General features: G+C 53.6%; 3 protein-coding genes across 11 annotated transcripts in view; 2 read left to right on the forward strand and 1 right to left on the reverse strand.

Moving 5' to 3' along the window:
- Positions 1 to 6369: 6369 nt before the first annotated feature.
- Positions 6370 to 17934, forward strand: MICAL1 (microtubule associated monooxygenase, calponin and LIM domain containing 1). 7 transcript variants are annotated; one of them, XM_007104752.4, is made up of 26 exons: positions 6370 to 6583; positions 6955 to 7173; positions 8338 to 8639; positions 8733 to 8940; positions 9220 to 9324; positions 9539 to 9643; positions 9754 to 9909; positions 10631 to 10731; positions 11470 to 11727; positions 11979 to 12094; positions 12297 to 12423; positions 12618 to 12699; positions 13283 to 13430; positions 13840 to 14030; positions 14200 to 14291; positions 14417 to 14458; positions 14684 to 14767; positions 14883 to 15039; positions 15362 to 15438; positions 15729 to 15999; positions 16116 to 16210; positions 16478 to 16591; positions 16707 to 16800; positions 16982 to 17081; positions 17195 to 17268; positions 17660 to 17934. In XM_007104752.4, exons 3-26 carry the CDS (start codon positions 8382 to 8384, stop codon positions 17806 to 17808), a joined length of 3204 nt encoding a protein of 1067 aa, XP_007104814.1. In that variant the 5' UTR covers positions 6370 to 6583; positions 6955 to 7173; positions 8338 to 8381; the 3' UTR covers positions 17809 to 17934. The 7 variants fall into 7 exon arrangements, with proteins under 7 accessions (XP_007104814.1, XP_007104815.1, XP_007104816.1 ...); XM_007104753.4 differs by having other exon boundaries at positions 8341 to 8639; XM_007104754.4 differs by having other exon boundaries at positions 6955 to 7144.
- Positions 17935 to 18299: 365 nt separating this feature from the next.
- On the reverse strand, positions 18300 to 21695 carry SMPD2 (sphingomyelin phosphodiesterase 2). Of its 2 annotated transcripts, XM_028494566.2 has the most exons (11): positions 21535 to 21695; positions 21124 to 21410; positions 20810 to 20906; positions 20617 to 20693; positions 20170 to 20263; positions 19931 to 20020; positions 19602 to 19684; positions 19342 to 19474; positions 19142 to 19246; positions 18807 to 18960; positions 18300 to 18705 (listed from the first exon to the last, which is right to left on the reverse strand). In XM_028494566.2, the coding sequence occupies exons 2-11, from the start codon at positions 21171 to 21173 to the stop codon at positions 18317 to 18319; spliced, it is 1272 nt and encodes a 423-aa protein (XP_028350367.1). In that variant the 5' UTR covers positions 21174 to 21410; positions 21535 to 21695; the 3' UTR covers positions 18300 to 18316. The 2 variants fall into 2 exon arrangements, with proteins under 2 accessions (XP_028350367.1, XP_054943538.1); XM_055087563.1 differs by having other exon boundaries at positions 21124 to 21695.
- Positions 21696 to 21725: 30 nt separating this feature from the next.
- PPIL6 (peptidylprolyl isomerase like 6) overlaps positions 21726 to 25222 on the forward strand; it is a 38741-nt gene continuing 35244 nt past the window's right edge. The window contains exons 1-2 of one of the 2 annotated variants that reach the window (XM_007104758.4): positions 21726 to 21875; positions 24895 to 24990. In XM_007104758.4, coding sequence (XP_007104820.1) covers positions 21774 to 21875; positions 24895 to 24990 — 198 coding nt within the window. In that variant the 5' untranslated portion in view covers positions 21726 to 21773. The remainder of the gene's footprint in view (positions 21876 to 24894; positions 24991 to 25222) is intronic. The other variant, XM_028494568.2, reaches the window with a different exon arrangement.

The raw sequence follows: 25222 nt of genomic DNA on the forward strand, positions 1-25222 counted from the left end.
GTTTCACTGGTTTCTTTGTTTGTTTTGGCCATGCCGTGCAGCATGCGGGATCTTAGTTCCCCGACGAGGGATCAAACCTGTTCCCCCTGCATTGGGAGTATGGAGTCTTAACCGCCAGGGTGGCAGCCTCAATTTTAAAGTTCAGTGACTGCACCCAAAGGAAATGACATGTACGTAAAAATGTTTCTATTGTGTCTTTGAGAAATTGCTGGCTAATTGTTTCACAACTTATTTTGTACTAAGCTTGCACACTTTAACTACTTGTTTTAACAAGTGCAGAAATACAAGTTGTACTTCTTGGGGATTAGTAGAATATTATGCTTTCAGACTGCTGAAACGACCTTGTCACTTTTGAAGGTGAATCTCTGGTTTTCTCTCAGTAGAGGGCTAGCCTTGGGAAGACTTGAGCTCTTGCCATCAAAATGAGCTGTTGTTCTTGTGCTTGGCCCTGTGTTTCTTGAAACTTCTCTTTCTACCTCTCCTCTGTGTATTTTTCTGCATTTGGTTCTTGTGTTGTAAATGTGAGCAACCGGTTAAATGATGCTGAGGAATATGAGAGTCTCATCATAGATGCTTACACCTAGGTTTTCATAAATTGTAATAATAACAATATCTGGCACATATTGAGTCTTTACTATAGGCCAGGAGGAAAGCCAGGTGTGTTAGGTCTGTATCTTAGAGCTTCTGAAACCTTTTCCATATCATGGTGCACAAAAAAGACTTATACAGTACCCTTCAGTTAGAGGACTCCAGGCACCTCTGGCCATGACTGGCATATTAGTTTGCTAGGTAGGGCTGCTATAACAAATACGACAGCCTGGGTGGCCTAAACGACAGAGATTTATTTTCTCACAATTCCGGAGGCTGAAAGTCTGAGATCAAGGTGTTGGCGGGATTGGTTTCTTCTGAGGCCTCCCATCCATCTTTTCCTCCCTGTGTCTTCACATGGGCTTCCTCTGTGTTTGTCCTAATTTCCTTATAAGGACAGCACCCATACTGGATTAGGGCTCACCCCGGTGACCGCATTTTAACTTAGTTACCTCTTTAAAGGCACTGCCTCCAAACAGTCATATTCTGAGGTACTGGGGGTTAGGACATCAACATGAATTTGGTAGGGGGGCACACAATTCAGCCAGTAACAACGGCAGCTGGAGTGAGGCGGGAAGCAGTGTCTGGGACACACCTGTAACCCATTTGCAGCACAATCTTATTTTACTTAATTTTCATGACATTCCTATGAGGTAATATTATTATGCCTATTTTATGGATGAGAACACTGAGGCCCCAACAGATGAAGTCCATTGCCTGAGGTCACACAGTAAGTGGCAGAGCCGGAACTAGGGCACAGGGGTGGCTGCTTCCACCATATGGGCTTAATACCATCAGCCTTTTGAAACTTTAAGCTGGATTTCTCTTTACATATGATCTGCTTTATGTAATAGAACCTTTTTGACTAAAATTGAGGGTCTGTGTCTGAAATTTTAGCATACAATCATAAACTTTTTACATAGAACAATAATAGTAAAAGTTACAATCTTTCTACAAAAATTCAGTAACTACCATATTAATAATACTCAGGTCAGTATTTTACTACTATTCATTTAAAGCTTAATTGAAATTTACCAATTGGCTGAAAGTTACTACTAAAGCAAAAATGCTTTAAACTAACCTGAACTTCTGTTTCAACTTTTTTTAAACTTCTGATTGAGGATATTTTATATTTTGGGCAGATTTACTTTATTTTTGTTACCCTTATAAGTACTCAGGTAAAATTTCATCCTCAGTTTCCAAACTAAACTAAGCCTAAACTCTCAAGAATTGAAAGAAAACGCTTTGTCTTGTTTTTGTAAAGAGCAGGTTTGGAGGAATGACCTCTAAAAGAAGCTGGAATGTCACTGCGATAGTTTATCTTGCTTTCAAATTCTTTACACATAATTAAGCAACAAACACTTAAGTTGACTGGACTATATGTACATATCACCATTCTCACTGTTAATGTACCAGAGTAGGAGAGCTTTTAGGTAACATTAGCAAGAGATCTTAGCTTTTTTCTTTTTTAATGTAAGTGAAAAATACTACTGTATCCCTTTCTACTACTTTGTAGAAAGGGAGAAATTTGAGCAGAGCTCAGGGAACTTCCCCGGTCTTAGAGCATAGATTTATTATTTATTTTGAATTAATATCCATAATATTAGATTTAAAATACGGAGTTGAAGATTTTCCAGAAGAATAGTTTGGCTCTTGGTTTTAGTTCATTTGTATTTTATCCTTGTTAGATGAAAAGTTAAACTGAAGCTTCCTTAGGCTAAATTAGGGTTATAAACAAGAAGGTTTACATTTAAAAAATCTACCTCTCATAGATAATTCTAGTATGATTAAGTGGCTTCTGGACAGATTTTCCTATAATCTTAATGTTTGAAGTATGAAAGTACTCTCATAACAAAAATATGGGAAAGTAAACAGATCTTGAACGTATTTGTATTTTTAATCTTTGTCCCTTGTGTTATCTCGGAGTCCATGAAATCATCACACGTTGACTTCTGGGGAAGGTATTTGAATAAAAAGCGGCATATAGAGGATAAAGTTGCAGGGAAGGGTAAGAAAGAATGAGAAACTGAAATTTTCAATTCTCTCACTCTTATCAGCCAAGAGAGAAGGCTGGGAGTCATTCTTGATGGGCCCCTCCTCACCCCCACTCCCAATCCATCATCAAGTTATGTCAGTTTCATCTCAAACTATATTTTGAGTCCATCCACTTCTCAATCCCAAATGCTACACCATCACCATATCCTCTTGCCTGGACTCCTGCCAAGGCCTGCCTTTCTTCCCCTCCCGCACCCATTCCTCTGCTGGAAATGGTGATCTGGGCTTAGCATTGTGCCCTTAGCATCAAGCAGAGTGCCTTGCTAAGTGCGTGGATATCATGTTATTAATGCAAATACGATCGTTATCTCTGCTCTGCTTACAATCCTGCAGTTTCCCACTGCACTCAAAATAAAATCCCCCGGGCTTCCCTGGTGGCGCGGTGGTTGGGAGTCCGCCTGCGGATGCAGGGGACACAGGTTCGTGCACCGGTCCGGGAGGATCCCACATGCCGCGGAGCGGCTGGGCCCGTGAGCCATGGCCGCTGAGCCTGTGCGTCCGGAGCCTGTGCTCCGCGGCGGGAGAGGCCACGGCAGTGAGAGGCCCGCGTACCACACACACACAAAAATAATAAAAAAATAAAATAAAATAAAATCCCCAACCCATCTCCCTCTTGGTTCCCTTCCCCATTCTCACTTCCAGCCACACTGTCTTCCTGGCTGTTCCCCAAACATACCCAGCAACTTCCTGCCTTAGGCTTTAAGGCAGGCAGTTTCTCAGGCTGGAAAGGTTTCTGCCCCCTACTCTCTGTCTCACTAACGTCTGCACATCTGTCAGAATTCAGTTCAAGTGTTGCTTCCTCACCCTCTAATCCTCCCTGACCCTCTGATCTCAGTCAAGCCACACTTTCATATCCGTCCACAGTACTCTACACTTGGGTCTCAGCTGATAATTATTTTTACATTAGGCGCTGTGTCTGCCTGGTTACACTGCAGTCATGGCTCCTGACCCAGGACCATGGCTGTGGTGTTTGAACACGCTGACCTACAGGTGTAAAGTCATATATAGGGTGGCTTAGAACCGTCACCTGCAGTGCTAGGGATCTAGTTTCTGACTCCAGGCTCAGGAGATGAAAGGTTAGGAGGTGAAGTAAGGATGGCATTGCAGAAAGACAGAACATGATGTGGATTAGAGGAAAGTGATCCTGTTTTAATGGCTCAGGTTTTTGACCTAGGCCACTGCTGGCGTGATTATTTGCAAAAACATTAGAATGTGATTTTTTAAAACTAACTTTTTGTGGAATTCCCTGGCAGTCCAGTAGTTAGGACTCGGCACTTCCACTGCCAAGGCCCCAGGTCAGGGAACTAAGATCCCACAAGCTGTGCCGCATGGCCAAAAAACCACAAACTGACTTTGCATATATCAACCACTTATTTGACCCAGTATGAATTAGCCAGTGTGTTTCTGCCAGTATTTTTAGTTTCATGTACACATATAATGTGGATCATGACTCAAATAAGATTCTAATTAAGAAGGAAAACAGGGCTTCCCTGGTGGCGCGGTGGTTGAGAGTCCGCCTGCCGACGCAGGGGACGCGGGTTCGTGCCCCGGTCCGGGAGGATCCCACGTGCCGCGGAGCGGCTGGGCCCGTGAGCCATGGCCACTGAGCCTGCGCGTCCGGAGCCTGTGCTCCGCAATGCGAGAGGCCACAACAGTGAGAGGCCCGCATACCACAAAAAAAAAGAAGGAAAACACTTGTAGATAAATAATAATTTATTCTTTTAGTTTTATTAGAGGTCTTTTTTTTTTTGAAGAAAATCTAAATAGAATTTGTTTTGGGCCTTCTGGACTATACATTTCTTAGAGTCACCAACACTGAATAATAGGATTTTAGAATCAAAATGGGTCGATGAGGTTGAGTAATTAAACTGCCTCCATTTAGATTTAAGACTGAAGCATGGTGGTTGGTGACTTTTCAAGGTTACATAAATTTGTATGAAGCAAAGCTGGCATCTGGCCAGATCTTCTAGATTACAAACCAATATATTCCCCATTGATCTTTGCTCCACTGTGTATCTTTAATTAACATAAAGTGAAACTCCCAAGTCAGCAGTTTTTAAAGCATTGATGAAGTCATTATTGTTCTGTGATCTTTTTTAAAGACAAATTTTACCATCTGCCATTCAGAGAGCCACATAACCCTGTTAGGCTGAGACCACAAGTCATTGAGTCAAGGGCCCCTGCTGGGCCTCAGCTAATCCACTAAATCAGAGCAGCTGCTTATTTACCATCTGCTAATGAAAGGGAAATGGAGTGATTCTAAAAGCCTGGTAACCCATTCAGACTGGACTTTAGAACCCTTCTTACACTATGTATTTAAATATAGGTGTGTTCGATATTTGGCAAATTGATTTCAAGCCAAATGACTAGTCGTACTCAACTAGTCATACTCAAGAGCTAGAATGGGTCCAACTGGGAGGCTGTCCTAGTTTCCTGAGCCTGACCTGGCTGAATTCAGGCCTCTCCTGGCAGAGCAGGCATTTCCCCTTCCCCGCCTGCTTCTCAACTCAAGCTGGGAGTAGTGTAAGTATACAGGTCTTACTTGTTCTCAGAGGGTTTCCAGACGAAATGCAAAGTGAGAATAAAAGAAGGGGAGAGCCATAGGGTAACCAGTTCTTTTCTGTCCCTGGATCTCAAGGGGAGGACCCTCCCATTCATTCCTCTGTTTTGTTAGTGTTTATTGTGTCACTTCCTCTAAACAAGAAACAGCTTCTTACGATGCCAGGCTTTCATTTGTCACATTGGATCAACACTGGTGTAGTGGAGTCCAGATAGACCTGGGTTCCATACCAGCTCTGCCACTTGCTGTGTAACTTTGTTGCGGGTCACAGAAGCTCTGTGACCCTCGGTTTCCTTTTCAGTAAAGTGGGACTCATGTGATCACTGAGATTAAGGTAATATTCATGGTAGATGCTTAACAAATGAGATTGATGTTTTATTAATATTAACTTGTTGAATGACCTTGGAAGAGTGCCTTCACATTCAGCTGTTTCCTTATGGGGAATATGAGGAAGTTGATCCCAAAGGTCTCTCAAACCCTTTTCAGCACTGACAGCTCTGTGGGTCCTTTCTCCAAGGCATTCTTGAATATTGGGGAACTAGCCTCTCACCCAAACACCCCTCTCATTTCCGCCTGTCTTAGTAGTGGTCTAGTGCGCTCACGCCCAAGACCCTCTTGCCCGCTCACTCATGCCGCTGTGGAAGCTGCAGATTGCCGAGTTTCCAGGGCTCTAAATCCGTGCCGGTTGCCCTCAGCCCAGGTCTAGAGGCAGACTGGCTGCAGGGGAGGCGGACCCCGAGCTTGGATCCATCGTGGGGCGCCCGGGCCGTGGATCTCCTGGTAGGATAGGTGAGGAGGACGCAGATGCTACCTATGGATCCAACAGCTTCTGCAAACTTCTTGCCCAGTCCGAGCGCCCTCTCCGCCCAGTTCTCGGGGGCAGCCGCGCAGTACGTACTGCGCAAGGGCGGGTGGCCTCGCCCTCCCGGGAAGCGCTAGCTTTCAGGCGCAGGCTCCGAGATGGAGCCAGAGGCCGCGGGTGCGCAGTAGGGCTCCGGATGCCTCCGACCCGCTTCTCATTGGCCCCCACCAGGCGGGGCCCCGGTCTTCGGCCCTCAAGCGGAAAGCGGCGCCTGCGGCGCCACGCCCTCGGGCACCACCCTGCAGCCGTGGGCGGGCCCCTGGCTGCCCCCAGCCGGGAAACGCCGGGTAATGAGATGCTAATGAGGCGCGAATAAAGCCTCTGCGGGCCGCGTGCCCTTGTGCTGGAGCTCACACCGTGCTGACTCCCCGGCCGGGCGCTCCCGGCGCGCAGCCCTGCAATCCCGGCTTTTGGTCCGCGCCTCGTGCACCTCCCTTCCTCCGTCCCGGTCCCCCAACCCGCCGGACTGGGACGCCCGCCTGGCAGGAAGCGGCCCCTACGGGCTCCCGAGCCCCCGGGTAAGTTGTGCAGCTGCGCCAAATGTGCGGCCCCCGCCCGCGGAGGCCCGGGGTAGGAGTAGGGATGCGCCTCCGGGGAAATGTGGCTCGAGGCGCTCCTGAATTCCGCCTGGCCCGTCCGGCCCGTCTCTCTGCACCTCCGTCCTGCTCAGCCCCTCTCCAAACGGTGTAGAGTGTGAGTACCCCCGACCCCCGCTGCCAGTGGTCCAGCTCCCTCTCCATCCTTCCAGACCGGTCCACCCCTCGCACATTATTTGTCCTGGTGTTTCCAGGTTGGGTCGCCCCTCTCCCCTCTTCGCCGAGGTCTTCCTCCTTCCCACACCCCAAGAGAGACCTTTGCCCTTCTTGACGTTCCGTCCGCCCCCGTCCAGGTGACCTGCGGCGGCGATTTTCATCTCCTGCTTCGGCCTGGCCGCTGGGCTCCGGCAGGGACCGGTGAGGCGACCGAGCAGCGTGAGGGCGATCAGCCCAAGGATCTCCCCCCGCCAGTGCCACCCACCTTCCCGAACTCCTCCGTGGGCAGCCACATCCCCGTGCCATCTGATTCCTCCGGGTCCCAGCGTGAGAAAGCTCTCTCCAGCACCCCTCAAGTTGCGTGGGGGCCCGAGCGAGGGAGAAGAGGACAAAGGGAGGCCTTGTCTCGGGAGATTCCTGGGAGAGCATGCAGGGATGGGGTGGGGCGTCGATGGGAGTGAGAGGAGGCTGGGAGGGGCGAGAACCCTGCTGCCCTGTCGCCCCCCCCCCCGGTCCCCCAACCGTACTGTGGCCCACTGGAGCAGTGGCAAGTCACAAGGGAAGTATTTTGACCACAGTGAGTCAGAAATAGACCCAGCTGTGTGTTACTCAGTCAGATGCAACATCCTGGGGCTGTCCTTGCAGTGTTTTGGTGGTGGGAAGTGGAGCCTCCGGGGTGGCGGTCGATGGGAGTAGGAGAGGCGGGGAGGGGCGAGAACCCTGCTGCCCTGTCGCCCCCCCCCCCCGGTCCCCCAACCGTACTGTGGCCCACTGGAGCAGTGGCAAGTCACAAGGGAAGTATTTTGACCACAGTGAGTCAGAAATAGACCCAGCTGTGTGTTACTCAGTCAGATGCAACATCCTGGGGCTGTCCTTGCAGTGTTTTGGTGGTGGGAAGTGGAGCCTCCGGGGTGAGAGACCATCTCCTCCCCGTGGTGGGGCAATGAGCAGTGCTAAGGAGGAGGACTTTGCCCCTGGCATAAGATGCACCCCACACCCAGCATCGCACTGAGTCCGTCGAGGGTGCTGGGCAGGGAGGCTTGGGCTGAGATGGGGCAGTACGTGTACCTAGCAGCTGGGGTTGCCAGTGTTAGATCTGTCCCTGTCTGTACTGCACGGAAAGCTCTCTTCCTGGGCACCCTGCCCTCTTCACATCCGAGAAATTCCCCGTGCCCTGCTTCCAGGGCCTCGAGACGGCAGGGTAAGAATTCCTGTCCCCTGGGCCGCAGAGATGGAGCAGGGCTTGGAGATCCCTGAGCAAGAAGGCTGAGCTGGAGGCTCCCTGGCTTAACGCGTGCCCTCTGTGCCCAGGACTGCTGATTTTTCAATTCCAAATTTGGCAAATTTCACTTGGAGTGGAAGGGATAGCAGTTGTCTCTGGAGCAGCTGGCAGAGAGGAGCAGAGCCAATCAGGGTTGGACCTGGAGCTCCCTGGGGATACCAGACTTTCTTCTCCTCCCCTTCCTTTTCCCTTCCTCCTTTCTCCAGCCTCTTCCCTTCTCTTCCTTCCTTCTCTCCAGCAGCCACGTGCCCCTGCCCCTCCCTGGGAGCCCCAGAGGTCTCCATGGCCTCACCCGCCTCCACCAACCCAGCGCATGCCCACTTTGAGAGCGTCCTGCAGGCCCAGCTGTGCCAGGATGTGCTGAGCAGCTTCCAGGGGCTATGCAGGGCCCTGGGGCTGGAGCCCGGTGGGGGGCTGCCCCAGTACCACAAGATCAAGGCCCAGCTCAACTACTGGAGTGCCAAGTCGCTGTGGGCCAAGCTGGACAAGAGAGCAAGCCAGCCTGTCTACCAGCAGGGCCGGGCCTGCACCAGCACCAAGGTGGGTACACGGTGCCTGGGATGGGGCTTGGAGAGTGGGGGGAGTCAGAGGAGGGGCCGGATGCCATGCCGATGCTGCCTTGTGTGTTCGCAGTGCCTGGTGGTGGGTGCCGGACCTTGTGGGCTGCGGGCTGCCGTGGAGCTGGCGATGCTTGGGGCCCGAGTGGTGCTGGTGGAAAAGCGCACCAAGTTCTCTCGCCACAACGTGCTCCACCTCTGGCCCTTCACCATCCATGACCTTCGGGCACTTGGCGCCAAGAAGTTCTATGGGCGCTTCTGCACAGGCTCCCTGGACCACATCAGTGAGCACCATGTGGTGGCCTGGAGGGGCGGGTGAGCCTGGGCCTAGAGACAGACCAGTGGAGGGGGTCGGGGGGCTGATGCTGGGCCAGCCAAGAGACAGGGTGGATAAGATTCACTTCAGCCAGGTGGCTTTCAGGACTCAGGGCCCTCACCTGTAAAATGGGCAGTTGGACTGAGTGACCTCTAAGACCTTCTCTGGCTCTGACCAGGTACACACTGGTGCTTGGGAAGGCTGGGGGCACCTGGGGTCCCTGTTCCTAATGTCCTCTCCCTTCCAGGCATCCGGCAACTTCAGCTGCTTTTGTTGAAAGTGGCATTACTGCTGGGGGTGGAAATTCACTGGGGTGTCACTTTCACTGGCCTTCAGCCCCCTCCCAGAAAGGGTAAGTACTTCTCTGCTCCTGAGGACCCCCAAGTATTTTTTTTCTTACCTACTTTCCATGGCTGTTGTGAAGGTGTAATGTGATAGACAGTGTGTCATTGCTTTCTAAACCATAAAGCCCTTTAAACGTTTATTTATTTCACTGGATTGTCCTGGGAATACAGGGGCCCCTTCAGATTTCCACTCCTTTGTGCCACTCACACCCTCTGCCCCAGGGAGTGGTTGGCGTGCCCAGCTGCAGCCCAGCCCCCCAGCCCAACTGGCCAACTATGAGTTTGATGTCCTCATCTCTGCAGCTGGAGGTAAATTCGTCCCTGAAGGTGAGTGATCCCTTCCCTCGAAGAAGCCAGCATCTTGAGCTCCTTGTGGGCCTTTCTAGGCTGTTACACCCGTCGTCCTCCTGCCACCACCCCCCTGTCTCCACCTCTAGGCTTCACAGTGCGGGAAATGCGCGGCAAACTGGCCATTGGCATCACGGCCAACTTTGTGAACGGGCGCACCGTGGAAGAGACACAGGTGCCCGAGATCAGCGGCGTGGCCAGGATCTACAACCAGAGCTTCTTCCAGAGCCTGCTCAAAGCCACAGGTCAGGACCCCCCTCACAGGGTTTGCCCCCCTTGTGCCTCACTGTGGCCTGCCTCCCACCTCTCCCTCTCAGACCTGTCTGCAGTCCAAGGAATCCCGTACTTTTCCATCTTTGTGGTCTTGGCAGCAAAGAACTTGAGCCCCCAGGGATTCAGCAGCCACAGCCCCACTCGGCCACCCAGCATGACGAGTCTTAGAAATCTCTCACAATAATGCATGGGATTTTGCTTTGTGCTTCTTTACATATGCTTTAATATAAAAATGCTATATAACCTGCTGTATAAAAAATAAATAAAATAAAATTCAAAAATTCAAAAAAACCAAACCAAAACGCTGTATATTCAAAATGAAAGTGGTACTTCCAGAAGATGCCCTATGCTTACTTTGGCTTTGCACTGCCACGCCCCCTGGAGTGTGCACATCCCGGTTGGAGAAGCCAGGCTGTCCTCTGCAAGCCTGTGGACTATGTGGTGCACGTCTCCCAGCTGCCACCCCACCCAAGTTTCTCACTTTGCTCCACACCTTTAGGCCTCCTGGGCCTGGGACAGATGGTCCACTGTGCCACCAGAACTCATGGGCCCCCCTGTGTGTGTGGGTAGAGGTGCCGCTGCAGGCTGAGCTGTGATCCCAGCTCTCAGAGGTCAAGCATGGCTGGGGTATTTGGAGAGGTGACACATGATGAGGAGGAGGCACATCCCTTGTACCCTGCCCTGTCCCCACAGGCATTGACCTGGAGAACATCGTGTACTACAAGGATGACACCCACTACTTTGTGATGACAGCCAAGAAGCAGTGCCTGCTACGGCTGGGGGTTCTGCGTCAGGTGGGGCCTGGGCCCAGGCAGGGAGGGGCTGGGTGGTAGGCCCTGGGAGGTAGGGGCCAGGCCTGGACACAGTCTCCCCCGGGTGTGGAGGGAGTCCATCCTCTCTGCGATGGCACTTCCTCCACCTCAATAAGCTCTTCTCCCCTGGGACTTACGGGGCAAACTGAATCATATTCTGGACTAAACACCTTATACCAGCCACGGGACTACACAATGTGAGCTCCATGAGGGCAGGGGTTTTGTCCGTCTCTTGTTTACTGATGATTCCCAGTGCCTAGAATGGTGCCTGCTATGTAGTAAGCACCCTGAAAGGATTTGCTGAATGAACTAGTTGAACACCTACTATGTGATAGGTACTTTGTTGAGAGCTTTATGTTCATTTTCTCACCTAATCCACACGAGTACCTTGAGACGTTAGGTACGTTATCTCTAAATGATGGGGAAATAGGCTCTGAGAAGTTCAGTGACTTGTCCAAAGCAGGTGTGTGGTAACAGCAATGATACTGGGCCTTGGAGGCAGGGTGGGACCTGGGACCCCCAGCAAACGGCAGGCTGAGAGTTGAGGATGGGGCTTGAGCATGGGAGGCTGGACGTTCAAATTCTCCTCCCAGCTCAACCTTCAACTGCTGTGTAGCCCGGGGAAGCCCGTTCCTGGGGCCTCAGGATGTGTACCTTCTACACCTAAGGGGACGTGATGGCCCAACTGACCCTGCTGGTTCTGATCTGTTGGCCACACAGGACTGGCCGGAGACCGACCGGCTGCTGGGCAGCGCCAATGTGGCGCCCGAGGCTTTGCAGCGCTTTGCTCGGGCCGCTGCCGACTTTGCCACCCACGGCAAGCTCGGGAAGCTGGAGTTTGCCCAGGATGCCCACGGGCGGCCCGACGTCTCTGCCTTTGACTTCACAAGCATGATGCGGGCAGAGAGCTCTGCTCGGGTGCAGGAGAAGCATGGCGCCCGCCTGCTGCTGGGGCTGGTTGGGGACTGCCTGGTGGAGGTGAGGGGTCACTGTTCCCTGATTGGGGAGGGGCTCTCCAGACCCCTTGTGAGGAGGCACAGGGGTTCCCTGGCTGGGGGAGGAAGCAGCCTCGTGGGAAGGAGGGGGTATAAAAAGGTCTGCTTCTTGTAAGGAGGAGCAGAGGGTGGCTTGGTGTGTCAGGGCCCCCCTCTGCTATGGCTCTGGGGTCATCTGGGCGTGGACACCCTTGTTGGACTCTCCCTGAGCTGTTTCCTGTCCTGCCCCTGCAGCCCTTCTGGCCCCTGGGCACTGGAGTGGCCCGGGGCTTCTTGGCAGCCTTTGACGCCGCCTGGATGGTGAAGCGCTGGGCAGGGGGCGCTGGGCCCCTAGAGGTGTTGGCAGAGAGGTGAGGCCTGAGTTGGGGAGTTGGGGGGCGGGGTGGGGGCAGGGCTGGGTATAGGACAAGAGTCAGGAGTAGGGTCGGGGATGCTGGCTGAGTAGATGGGGGCGTAGGGAAAAGAGAACGAAGGAAAGGCCTGGCACTTCTGGAGGGGTGGGTGCTGATGGTGCCCTCCCACTTGTGCCTGACCCCGCCCTCATCTCCCCAGAGAGAGCTTGTACCAGCTCCTGTCACAGACATCTCCAGAAAACATGCACCGCAATGTGGCCCAGTACGGGCTGGACCCAGCCTCCCGCTATCCCAACCTGAACCTCCGGGCCGTGACCCCCAGTCAGGTCAGAACCCCTGGCGCCGCCCGCCAAGACTTCCCGGGTCAGCTCCCGCACCCCAGGTCAGGCCTTCCCTCCTGTGGTCTGCCCAGTCCCTGCCCTGTGAGTGAGTCCCACCCAGGCAGCGCCTCCCCCGTGGACTGGGGGGGGTGGGGTGTGTGTGGTCCGCCTGCCTGGAGACCTGAAAGGGGCTGCCTTAGGTACGAGACCTGTATGATGTGGAGGCCAAGGAGCCTGTGCGGAGATTGAGTGACAAGACAGACTCAGGAAAGCCGGCCACTGGTGAGCAGGCCTTCCTCCGGGGCCATGTGCAAAATATTTACCAAGCAGTGAGGCACAAGCACCAATGATCAGAACAGGGGTAGACGCTGGCGGCAGGGAGCAGGGTGCTGGAGCACTGCTGGGTGGTGGGGATGTTTGGGGCCTCCTGGAGAGTGCAGGGCAGTGGGGTGCTCAGCAGCAGCCATTTGCCAACTTGTGTGGAATATTTCAGCACTTTAACAACCACTAACGCGGCAGCTGGATGGCAGCCGAGCTGCACTGTTCTCAGCTGTTCTGCCCCTTCCCGCCTTGCAGACCCCAAACCTGCCTCTCCTTTTAGTCTCTGGGCCTCCCTTGCCCCTCAGCTCATAGCCTGCTGCCCTCAGCAGTGGTTTCACTCTATTCATTCCCCTACTTTATTGCCAGAAAGATTTTTTCAAATGAGGAAACTGGGATGAAGGAGGTGCTGCTGACAGTGAGTGTTAGGCTGGTGCCCAGTAGGCGTGGGTCCCTGCTTCCCCCTCCCATATAGACCCCGCACCCAGCAGCTGGGCTCTCTCTGCGGGCCCCGGTGCCTTCAGTACAGCGCGGCTTCCTCTCCCAGGGTCGGTGGCCACCCAGGAGGAGCTGCTACACTGGTGCCAGGAGCAGACGGCTGGGTACCCAGGGGTCCATGTCACCGACCTGTCTTCCTCCTGGGCGGATGGGCTGGCTCTGTGTGCCCTCGTGCACCGGCTGCGGCCCGGCCTGCTGTGAGTCAGGCATTGGGCTTGGGGGTCCCTGATAGACCCTCCCTCTCCAGGCAGTGTGGAATGGTGGGTGATCACTGTGTAGGAGTTAGCACCCCCAGCTGCGTCCTAGGCCACCCCTTGCTAATAATCCTGCTCTAGTCACTTCGCTTCCCTAGAGACAGATTTCCCGCCTGACTCTGCCTGCCCATGAGAATCAAATGCATTCAATACGGAGAGCTTTGTGAGTGGTAGAAGCCCCCCAAGGCCAGATGGCTGTTGTCATTGGGGGCGTGGGGGGTATGTAGCGCAGAGAATAAAAACCCTTTAGGCCCTCTCCTCCCTTTCCCGATGTCCCTCTCCTACTGCTCTCTCCCCCTTCCTTGGGGCAAGTTCTGGTCTCCCACTGGCCTTTCTCCCTGATGCCCCACAGGAAACCCTCAGAGCTGCAAGGAGTTGGGGCTCTGGAAGCGACTTCTTGGGCGCTGAAGATGGCAGAGCATGAGCTGGGCATCACACCCGTGTTATCCGCACAGGCAATGGTGGCAGGGAATGACCCACTGGGCCTCATTGCCTACCTCAGCCACTTCCATAGTGCCTTCAAGAGCACACCTCACAACCCAGGTGACCTGGAGGCGGGTAGGACGGGGTGGGGTGAAGTGTGTGTGTGTGTGTGTGTGTGTGTGTGTGTGTGTGTGTGTGAGCGGAGGTATCCTTTATCCTTCTGGGCTGGCACATAGCTGTCTGTTCTGGGGGTACAGTATCGGCCCCCCATCTACCCTGATTCTCCCAGCAGGCCCAGTCAGCCAAGGCTCCCCAGGCACTGCCAACGCTGTACTGTTCCTTGGCAAACTGCAGAGGACCCTGCAACGGACACGGGCCCAGGTGGGGAGTTTGGGTGGGGTTGGCCTGGGCAGTGGGTTCCTTGTGGGGATCCCTGGGGTGATGAGGAGGCTGTTCAGATGGGGGAAGGGGAGAACTGGGGGCTCAGAACGTAGGACTTCTTGCAGGGAAACGGGGAGGATGCTGGTGGCAAGAAGCCTCGCATGGAGGTAAATGCACGCAGGGGCCGGACAGTCCCTTCCCTGAGGTACTCTTTCCCATATCCTGTTCCCCCAGGCCTTGCTCGCCACCCCAGCTCCTTCTAACGCCCCCATCCAGCCTCGCTTCCTAGTCTCACTCCCTTTCCCTTCCAGTCCTTTCTATTCATCTGTACACATGGACTCCCCAGCTGATCCTGCCCCCCTGCCTCTGGGCCTGAGTACTTACCTTTTTAGGTAGAGGTTGAGACCCCAAGTACTGAGGAGCCACCTGTCCCAGAGCCTGATGTACCAGTGACACCCCCATCCCAATACCAGGAGGTGAGAACAGGGGCCCTGTCTGCAGGCAGAGGCCTTGGAAGGGCAGGGAGGGGAAGGGAAAAATTTGGCAGCTGCCTTGGACTCCAGCTGACCTGCGGCCTGGGGGTTGGTGCAGGCCAGTGCCGAGGATCTGTGTGCACTGTGTGGGGAACACCTCTATATCCTGGAACGCCTCTGTGCCAATGGCCGTTTCTTCCACCGGAGCTGCTTCCGTTGCCATATCTGTGAGGCCACATTATGGCCAAGTGGCTACGGGCAGCACCCAGGAGATGGTGAGTGGGCCTGGGAGGCATTCAGAGGGACTCTGGGTCTGGCCCTGCTTGGCGGGGGGGCCAGGAGCTTGAAGGTGGAGGGGAACTGGGGTTCTGGGCATGAGGTAGAAACAGGCTGAAGATGATACTTTCTTCTCCTGAGCTCTGTCTCCTCTGTCCCCTCCAAAGCCCCAAATGTGGGGTTCTGAGAAGCCAGGAGGCTGGTAGAAATTTATCAGCCAATGCAGAGGCCTGTCACCCCCACCTTCCCTGATAAGCTGAACATCTATCTGGTCACCGGGCTGCCTACATCTGATGGCTCCTCCCTCTCCCGCATTCCCAGGACATTTCTACTGCCTCCAGCACCTGCCCCAGCCAGGCCACAAAGAGGATAGCAACGACAGAGGCCCTGAGAGTCAGGTAAAACCTGTGGAAGTGTGGGATAGCGGGTGGGAAAGAGGAAAGGGCTCTCTAAGCCCGAGACTTTGCTGGGGGTATCTGAATGTTCTCCACTAGAGTGTAAACTGCATGATGGCAGGGATCTCTGTCCTGTCTTACTTGTTGATGAATCCTAAGTATCTAGAACACTGCCTGACACTGTTCAGTAGACGGCATAAATGAATGAACGCCAGGGCCCACATCTGTCTCAAGGGGCTGCCTCAACCCACACTGGGCAGGTCACTGACCAGAGCATACGGTGGCTCTTCTAGGACCTTCCCACACACAGGGAGAATAACATGCCATCACGCCCCTCGATTCCCGTGGCCCCCCAGGAGGGGACCAGTCCTGTCCCAAGCCAGCCCACCCGTCGGCTGATCCGCCTCTCCAGCCCAGAACGCCAGCGGTTATCCTCCCTTCATCTCACCCCTGACCCAGAAATGGAGCCTCCACCCAAGCCCCCCCGAAGCTGCTCCGTCTTGGCCCACCGTGCCCTAGAGGGAAGCTTTGTGGGCTGGGGAATGCCAGTCCAGAGCCCTCAAGGTAGCTGCTGGCCCAGGGTGGGGATGGGCGGGTGGTATTCGGATTCTTGGACAGGGATGTGGGGAATGGGGAGGGAGGTGCTGCGGATCTCAGCCCATGTCCACTTGTCTGCTCAGTACTTGTGGCCGTGGAGAAGGAGGAAGAAGAGAGTCCCTGCTCCAGTGATGAGGAAGCAGAGGAAGACGTGCCGTTGGACTCAGACACAGAACAGGTGAGTGGGAGGAACCTGGCCACCTATTCTGCCCAAGCCAGCACGCATCCACTAAACATACCCTGGGCCCCTGCCCAGGAGAAACCCACAGCACCCAACCTCTTCTGAGCCCAAATGTCTCTGAATGTCTTCTCACCCAGTCTGACTCTTCCATGTCTCTAGGTCTCCACCTTTTCTATCAGAACTTATCCCACTTCCAGCCCAGGGTCTTTCTGGTCCCTTTCAAATGGAGCTTTCCCAACCCCTATCCACCTGACCCTGTCATAGGTTCTGTGGAACTTGGCTAAGAACTCAGGCACCATGAACAGTTACCCAACGTGGCGTCGGACTCTGCTGCGCCGTGCTAAGGAGGAGGAGATGAAGCGGTTCTGCAAGGCTCAGGTGCGGCCTAGGGGTTCCCAGAGGTTCTAACGGGATGAGAGTGGGTATCAGAGCTCCTCCGGGACTCTGTTCTTGAGCAATCCGCAGACTCCTGGGCCTTCTGTCTTGTACTCAGGCCATCCAACGGCGACAAAATGAGATTGAGGCTGCCCTGAGGGAGCTGGAGGCCAAGGGCACGGAGCTGGAGCTGGCTTTGAGGAGCCGGAGCAGTGAGTGAAGACGGGGAGGATAAGCGAGCCTAGGACACCTCTGCCTCCTGGCCCTGTGTTCCGCCCCCAGCGACCCCCCAGACTAGCAGGCTGTGGCCCACAGCAGGTTCTGCTCCTCATGCCGTGATTCCTGTGACCCTGGTTAGAGGCCTGACTGGCCCCTCTTCTTCCTTCTTGTCAGGTTCCCCCGAACAGCAAAAGGCACTATGGCTAGAACAGTTGCTACAGCTTGTTCAGAAGAAAAACAGCCTGGTGGCTGAGGAGGCTGAGCTCATGATCACGTAAGGGGTGTCAGAGTTGGGGCGTGGGGGGCGATGGCGTGTGAGCCAGGCCCCAGAGCCAGCTCTTCGGTCACCCTAGACACCTGTGCCTTTTCTACCCCTGACCCCCACAGGGTGCAGGAGCTTAACTTGGAGGAGAAACAGTGGCAGCTGGACCAAGAACTGCGAACCTACATGAACCGGGAAGGTAGGTGGGATGTGGGGCGAGGCTGGTATTTGCACAAGCCTCGTGATCTCAGATACTGCCCAGGCAACAGTCCTCTAGTCTGAGCACCTCTGAGGCTGAACTGCCTTCTGAATTGCTTCTTGAACTGGAGGAAGCCAGACGATGGGGCTCCAGGCCCACACTCTGCACCTTCAGTTCAATCACAGCTGCACAATTGGGCTTTTACACAAGATTCCTTTAAAAGTGGTGCTGCTGCTAAACAATGCTAGAAAACCATTATTGTTGATAAACCAAATTCAGAGTGGGAAACAGCTGGGGTTGTAGAAGTCACACAGGCCAGGATTAGGTTGTGCCTCTCCTGCCGCCCTCCCCGTTCTCTGTTCTCTAAGTAAGTTTCACCTCCTCCCTTCAGAAACCCTAAAGACAGCTGCCGACCGGCAGGCTGAGGACCAGGTCCTGAGGAAGCTAGTGGACGTGGTGAACCAGCGAGATGCCCTCATCCGCTTCCAGGAGGAGCGCAGGCTCAGCGAGCTGGCCTCGGGGCCAGGGCCCCAGGGCTAGAAGAGGGTAGGCTGCCTGTCTTCTTCTCTGCAAGGAAGACTGCCTCACCCCAGGACAGTGACACCCTGTTCATCGGGGCTGCCTGGGAGAGGCCTCACTGTTTACAATAAAAAAGCTTCTGCCGGGCTTCCCTGGTGGCGCAGTGGTTGAGAGTCTGCCTGCCGATGCAGGGGACACGGGTTCGTACACCGGTCCGGGAAGATCCCACATGCCGCGGAGCCGCTGGGCCCGTGAGCCATGGCTGCTGAGACTGCGCGTCCGGAGCCTGTGCTCCGCAACGGGAGAGGCCACAACAGCGAGAGGCCCACGTACCGCAAAAAAAAAAAAAAAAAAAAAAAGCTTCTGCCGTAAACAGGACTTTGGCTGCCTACAAGGGGTGTGTGTAGGAGTGTGCAGGGAGGGCAGCTGTGTAGGAGCCTGAAGGTCTACACTGTGACAGTCACACCAACCCTTGGCCCCAATCACTGCCTCTACAAGGAAAAAGGCAGCGCCACCGAAGTGTCAAGCTTTATTGTTCCTCTGCTCTGTCCCCCTCCTGCTGCCCCAGGAGCAGGGCTGGCTGGGACTCTGGGCCCAGGTTCTGGGCCTCCCTTGCCCTTCCCAGCACATGCTGGAGCTCGGCTCGGGCACGACACAAGCCCTTGGCCTCCTGCACGTGGAAGAGATAGAATGCACCCGCCCCCAGCACCAGTCCTACACTGGGGGTCCAGAGCAATACAGCAACTTCCCTGATCTCTCCTCCAGCTGCCAGGGCACACAGCAACCCCAGAAGGAGAAGCCCTAGACCAATCACATAGCCAGCGATGGTGGCCCACCAGCGACCTTGAGCCATGCCCTGGTCCAGTTCTGTCCAGGCCTCCCTTAGCACACTGATCAGCGGCGACCTCTCTGCTGGTCCTAGAACAAAGCGGGGCAGTGGGGAGGGAGAGTGAGGGTCTGAGGGAGGGATGGGGCTGCCCCGTGGGGAAGGGCCAAGGAAAAGGATGGGGCTGACTCACCATGGGTAGGGCTGGGGTTGTGCTGGGGGGGGCTGTGTCTCACACACAGAGTAGCCATCAGCGCCTCATGATCGGAGAGGGGGCTGCCGCTGTGAGGCTCGTGGCCTGTAGTAGTTCTGAGAGTCTTACAGGAGATGTATAGCCCAGACACCGCCTAGAAAGAGCCAGAGAGAAATTTCCGACAGCGCTTTTGCCAGAGAACCAGTTCCTGGCTATCCCATTCTCCAGCCGCCACTGATAAAAAAGACTAGACTAGTTGGACAAAGAATCAGCATAGGCTGATGAGCCATGAAGAGAGACAGAGGCTGAAAGCACATTGCAGAGAGAGGCCTGACCTTATAAAGCACATAGTCGATGCGGATACCCAAGGGGAACTGCTCTAGCTCCTGCCGGTTGACGTAGCAGTTCTCCGGTACCATCGTACAGCCTTCTTCAGGGCCCTAGGTGAATAGTGGGCTTGAATGAGGATGCAGGGGGAAGGAGGAGGGAGAGAGGCTGAGGGTGTAGGTGGGGAAATAATCAGGCAAGTCCTCACCTTGAAGTCCCGAGTCTCCAGATAGGCATCGTGCAGTCCCGTCCACTCCTTCAGCAGGCGGCAGCCCAGGTCCTTTGGGTGCAAGTTGAGGTCCCCACACAATAGAACCACATCAGCTTTCTTGGACGTGTGGCTGGGGGAACCAAGATGGTGAGGCAGGAACTCTTCCCTCATCAGCTCTGCCCTAAAAGTGGGGCCTTAGCCACCCCTCGGTTCCTGGACCCCATCCCACTTCCCTTGTGAAGCCCAGGCTCACACACTGGATGAACTGGGCCAGTTCCCAAGCTTGGGCCACACGATGTGCTAGGTAGATGTCCTTCTGTCGATTGTACTCCGCATGGAGCTGAGCAGCAAGATAGAGGAGATAATTGCAGATGAGACTGAGGGTCCCAAGGGCAGGAGTAAATCAAGCTTGCATCTGTCACTTGGCATGCTGCTTGGTAAATATGTGTGGACCTTGCCTACTGGCCTTAGGAGATCCTGCCGCCACGCCTCACCCCAAGGCAGCGTGGCTAGAGGAGGAGTCCCATCTCTCCCTCCCAGGACCAGGCCGCCTGTCCCAGCCTTAAGCACTGCCGGCCTCACTCACATGGGTCACGTAGGCGTTGAACACCAATCCACCCAGATGGAGCACCAGCAGCCCCACGGCCTTCCCGCAGAACCAGTCACCGTGGTGGATCTGCAGGCAGGAGGGGGCGGGAACTCAGGGTACTGCTACCCTCTTTCGGCCCATCCCCTGCAGCCCTAGGAAGGCCACCTCCCTCCTTTACCATGTGTTAGGGCGGCAGGGTGGGGAAGGAGGTGGAAGAGGTCAGAGGTCAGGCTCACCATGTAAGGGTAGCCATTGAGGGTGAAGATGTGCTGGGTGAATTCCTGGATTGGGTGTTTGGAGAAGACACAGAGACCACTGCCAATGATGCCACTGAAAAGCCAAGTCCGAGTTAAGAGCCACAAAAGCAAGGAGAGAAATACCCAGCCCCCTTCCCCTCCCTCGTCTCCCAGCTCTTATCAGCTACTTTTCTCTCCCTCTGCTGCTGGTACCAGCCCAGATCGAAGCTCAAAGCGACGGTTTTTACTTGGGCTGACAGAATGGCCTGATGATAAATCTGATGAGCTGAAGACCTAGATCTTCCTCATTCCACCTTCTCCGGCTCCCACACCCAGACGAGAGGACGCTGGGGCAGAGGGAGGCGGGCGCAGGAAGCAAGGGGAAGGGGTGGCAGGGCCAGGGCCTCCAGCTCCGAGGCCAGGCTTCAGGGCCAGTGGGCTTCTCACCTCCTGAAGTAGTGTGCTGCTGGATAGGCGGGCAGCAGCTTCTGCCTCAGGTACTGGAAGTCCTGCTCGCTCCACACCTGAGGAGAGGGGTGACGATACCTGCCGGCCCTTCCCCCAGGGCGGGAGCCCACGCCCGCGCCCCAGCCGGCCCCACTCCCCTCCGGGCTTCCACACCAGCTCCGCGCGGCCCCACCTCCTCCAGGAGAGCTAGGTCGAAGCTCTCCCTGTTCAGAAAGTCTCCCAGGCGCTTCACGCGGTCGGCCCGGTGCTTGCTCAGGTAGGGAATGCCCCTGAGGACGAAAAGCGCAGGGGAGGTGACGGGAGGTGACGGCTGGGGCGCTCGGGGCAGCAACGGAGCTGGGGCCAGGTGCGGGCCCCGGAGGTAGGGGTTACCCCGCACCCCGAGGGTGTAGGGCGGGGGAGCGCCGTGGCCTGGCTGTGAGGAAGGCCTCTTGCCTCTGGCGAGCGGGACGGCGACCCCAGACCCGGGTCGGCGGGCGCACTCACCAGCAGTTGAGGTTAAAGACCCTCAGTCGCAGGGAGAAGTTGGGCTTCATGGCGGGGACACTCGGCGGCGCGGGACGGGTCGGCCTCCGCAGTGACGGCCGCGTTGGGGACAGCGGCGGGCGGGCGGCCTTCTCTGCGGGGCACCGCGCACAGGTGGTCGCCCTGCTCCCGCTCTCCCGGGAAGGCCGCGGCCCCGAAGTGCACGCGCCCGGGGACTGACTCCCGCGTTACCCGGGCAACCGGCCGGCTGACCCCAATCTGGCTGCGCGGCAACCCGGAAAGGCGATCTGCGGTGAAATCAGGCGCTGACGGGAGGCGACTACCGCGCTGGAGGACCCTGGGCTTGGGGTCCCAGAGGAGGTCCGTGGGGGGGCGGGGGGAAGGCGGCGGCGGCGAACCACGTTGACGCACGCGAGGCGTGGGGTCCCCGTTCCTTTCCTCCGAAGCTCGTCGCTGGTGGCGGCCGCCCACGCGCCCTCTCCAGCCTCCCGGCCGCCTCCACAGCAACAGGCTCAAAGTTGAGGAAAGGCCGGGCCTTCGCCGACCGCCCCGCCCCCGGCCCCCTCCTTCCGGCGAGCAGCGGGGCCGGGGCCGCGCGGTTGCCCTGGCGACGCGCTGTGTTTGTGACCCGAGGAGTCCCGCGCGCACCCATGGCGAGCAGCTCGCAGACGCCGCCCGAGCAGCCGCTGCAGGTGAAAGTGGTGGGGCTCTTCAAAAGCTCCAGCTTTCAAATTGCAAAGAGCGCCGCTGAGGTAACCGCGAAGAAACCTCAAGGGCGGGAAGGCCCGTCCCACTTCCGGGTCGTGCGCCTCCTGGTGGCGGGGGTCGAGGTTCAGGGAGGGGATATCCCGGCCGCGGTGGGCTGTCTCTGGATGGATCTCAGCGTGCAGAGGGCGAGGGCCGGTCCAGGCAGGAGTTCCACTTCGAGAAGGGCTACCTTTAAAGGGAGATCCGAGCGAAGGAATCGTTCAGAACCTTGTTGGGAATAAAGGTGATTCCTACCTCTACATTAACACACATTTTATCCCACATTAACTTTTAACTGAAATTATAGATTTTAAAACTTTGTGAAAAAAATGTTACCATATAACTAAATGATTTTTTCCCAAACTCCTTTCCCAAGTGATTTTTGAAAACTATTCATTCGGGGAGGGTTTTTGTTGTTGTTTTTCATTAAAGTTTTTATAGCAGTCACTGCATTCCAATCGAATTAGGTGCTTACGGGATTTCTTAACAAATGACCCACAAGTGCTTTGGAGAGTACAGACATTTCTTTGTAAACATGCAGAACAATGAAAAACACTTTAAGTAACTGGAATTAGGCCAGGTCAGTAATACCGAAGCATTCCTACAGCCCGAATGCAGGAGAAATGTAGAAGTGTATAAAATGCTGAAATGTAAAATTCAGCACTTCTTTGGGGTTTGCTCCAGAAATGATGTTGCAAGATTATGCCAAGCTTCTCTCCTTCAAAACCCCACTAGACTCCAGGACAACGCCTTATTCATGTCTGTATCTCCCAAAGTACCCAGCTGGATACTTGACACAAAATGATCCCAAACAGAAGAAATCTTAAGAAGTTCCTAACTTCTTACCTGCTCCAAGTCCACAGAGTTACAGTCTGAATTTAAATCAAGTCAGGAAATAGTGACTAATTTGTGAAACAGGTAAAGTTTACATCAAGATGAAGAGAACAAGTGATAAGAAGTCTGTGAAAATGATACATGGATCATTAAAAGAAGTAGAAATTATGGACTGTGCTAGCTGGGCTGATAGGATTCAGCAAAGTTATATGGCTCAAATTGTATTTAATAAGTGTGAGGGATTTTTTTTCTCTTTTCTTAGCTCCTTTTCTGAAGGCACATGTTTTCTCCACACTGTAGAGAAGATGTTGGCAAATTTTTTTTCTGTAAAGTCCACATATAAAATTATTAGGCCTTTGGAGCCACAGGTTCTCAGTCATGACTACTCAACTCTGTCCTTGTGCAAAAGCAGCCACAGACAGTATGTAAATGAATGGTGGTTTTCCAATAAAACTTTTATTATGGACACTGAAATTGGACTTGCATATAATTTCACAGGACATGAAATGACTCTTCTTGTGATTCTTTTTCAACTGTTTAAAAATCTAAAAATTATTCTTAGTTCTCAAGTCTTACCAAAACAGACAGTGGTCCAGCTTTGGCCTGCTGGCCACAGTTTGCCAACTCCTGTTGCAGAGGACACTAAGTCAAGCAAACAACATCTTTATTATATTAATAATGTTTTCACTTTCTTAAGTTTTGCCTACTGTAGCTCTATTTGAATATGAAAATATATGAATGTAAATTCAGTTAGTTCTATGTTAATAAAGGATCCTTGAATATATTTCCAACATGATCACTTGTGAGCAATCCCTGATGCCTAATTAACTGAAAGATTTAGATTTATAAAGAGTATTACAGGGCTTCCCTGGTGGTGCAGTGGTTGAGAGTCCACCTGCCGGTGCAGGGGACGTGGGTTCGTGCCCCGGTCCGGGAGGATCCCGCATGCCGCAGAGCAGCTGGGCCCGTGGGCCGTGGCCGCTGAGCCTGCGCATCCAGAGCCTGTGCTCCGCAATGGGAGAGGCCACAATGGTGAGAGGCCCGCGTACCGCCAAAAAAAAAAAAAAAAATTACATAATGTAGTCCACTCTGGAACAAATTATGAAGAAAGCATGATTAAGTATGCTTAATTTGAAAACTATTGGGCTTATTAGTTATTCCAGATGGTCCCTCAGAAACAGCAGTTATCCTGCACGACTGCCTCAGACAGAGCACAGACCCTGGAATTGAGAAAAAGGACACATCAGCTGTTGGTTGGGTACAGCAGACTAAGAAGGAAATGGCCAGATTGCTGTTGCCCTCTTCTGCTACCCCTGGTCCCAAGGCAGGGTACACTCACATCCTGGCTTTCTCCCCCTTGGACCATCCACCCCTGATGAAGCACGCCAAGCCAGTGTCCCCTTAGACCACAACAGAAGTGGCCAGATGACACTTTTCCCTTGTTGGTCCATTTACTTCTCAGACCTGCTCAGAAAGGTGATGCCTGTTACTGCCTCAACTGCCTTCCCTTGCTTTAGGAGGAGGCAAAGTGTAACATAACAGGAACCAAAATTTTTTTTTGACAGATGTTGTTAACCAGTAAAAATTTTCTCTGATTCATACAGACAAAACAAAATACATTAAGTCAATACATGCTCAATGTCTAGACCAAAACACATTTAATACTTACTTCTCTTTTTCCCAAGGGGTATAACCACAACAATATCCTTTTGGTCATTCTCCATATGTCAGTGAATTAAAGCAATAACATTTCTTTACTTTAGTTAAAAGTATCCATAGATCCACTGAGGTTTAGTAAGAGTTTAATTTAGGGAAAAACTGGTCCTAAAAGAACATGGCAGGTCACAAAACTACTGGCATAAACTCACTTGTACATTTGTTTATGCAGTTGCTATGTGTGGATGGTCCATTATGTACCAAATATTGAGGCCAGTGGGAAACTAAGACATAGTCTTTGCCCTCAAGGAGCTTATTCTCTTCAGATGAGAGACCAGTTAGTATGGCCTGGGGAGGGACTTACTGGAGGTAAGCACAGGGGCCTCTGGGAGCTGGCAAGGGGCATCTAAGCCAGACTGTGGCTTGGGTGTATGTTGCATAAAACTTCCTGAAGACCCCATAAAAACTGGGGGGAATGACTTCTACTTTAAAAGAGAACTTACTCTAAAATAATTATTCTATTTTGAAACCTAGAGTCTGAAGAGTAATTATCCATCCAAATTTGAAGACCCTATAATAGTTCCTGTTCAAGAATTTGCATGGGATCAGTATCTACAGGAGAAAAAAAGGGTAAAGGATATTTGGGGTGTGGGAAATGAGCCAAGTTTTGCCTGATTTATTTACATATGCATTGGTTTGGAAAAACTGAAGCAGTAATTTTGATACAACTAGATTTTCTCTAAATTATGTACTTTTCCTAAATTATTTCAGTCATTTTACCAAGCTGATTTTAAGAAAGAGTCAAACATTTACTGAATTTTCTTTTGGAAAGCATGTGATAAAGGTAAGTTTTAAACTGTCA

The sequence above is a fragment of the Physeter macrocephalus genome, chromosome 10, assembly GCF_002837175.3.
Source record: "Physeter macrocephalus isolate SW-GA chromosome 10, ASM283717v5, whole genome shotgun sequence".
NCBI classification, from domain to species: domain Eukaryota; kingdom Metazoa; phylum Chordata; class Mammalia; order Artiodactyla; family Physeteridae; genus Physeter; species Physeter macrocephalus.

Bases quoted from the DNA above. Each gene is read 5' to 3' on its own strand.
- MICAL1 (XM_007104752.4), top strand. From the start codon at position 8,382: ATGGCCTCACCCGCCTCCACCAACCCAGCGCATGCCCACTTTGAGAGC. The intron at 12,700-13,282 runs GTGAGCAGGCCT...TTCCTCTCCCAG, and splicing joins CTCAGGAAAGCCGGCCACTG to GGTCGGTGGCCACCCAGGAG. The intron at 16,211-16,477 runs GTGAGTGGGAGG...ACCCTGTCATAG, and splicing joins TGGACTCAGACACAGAACAG to GTTCTGTGGAACTTGGCTAA.
- SMPD2 (XM_028494566.2), bottom strand. From the start codon at position 21,173: ATGAAGCCCAACTTCTCCCTGCGACTGAGGGTCTTTAACCTCAACTGC. The intron at 20,907-21,123 runs GTGAGTGCGCCC...TTTCGTCCTCAG, and splicing joins GTCTTTAACCTCAACTGCTG to GGGCATTCCCTACCTGAGCA. The intron at 19,685-19,930 runs GTGAGTGAGGCC...CTTGCTGCTCAG, and splicing joins TCAACGCCTACGTGACCCAT to CTCCATGCGGAGTACAATCG.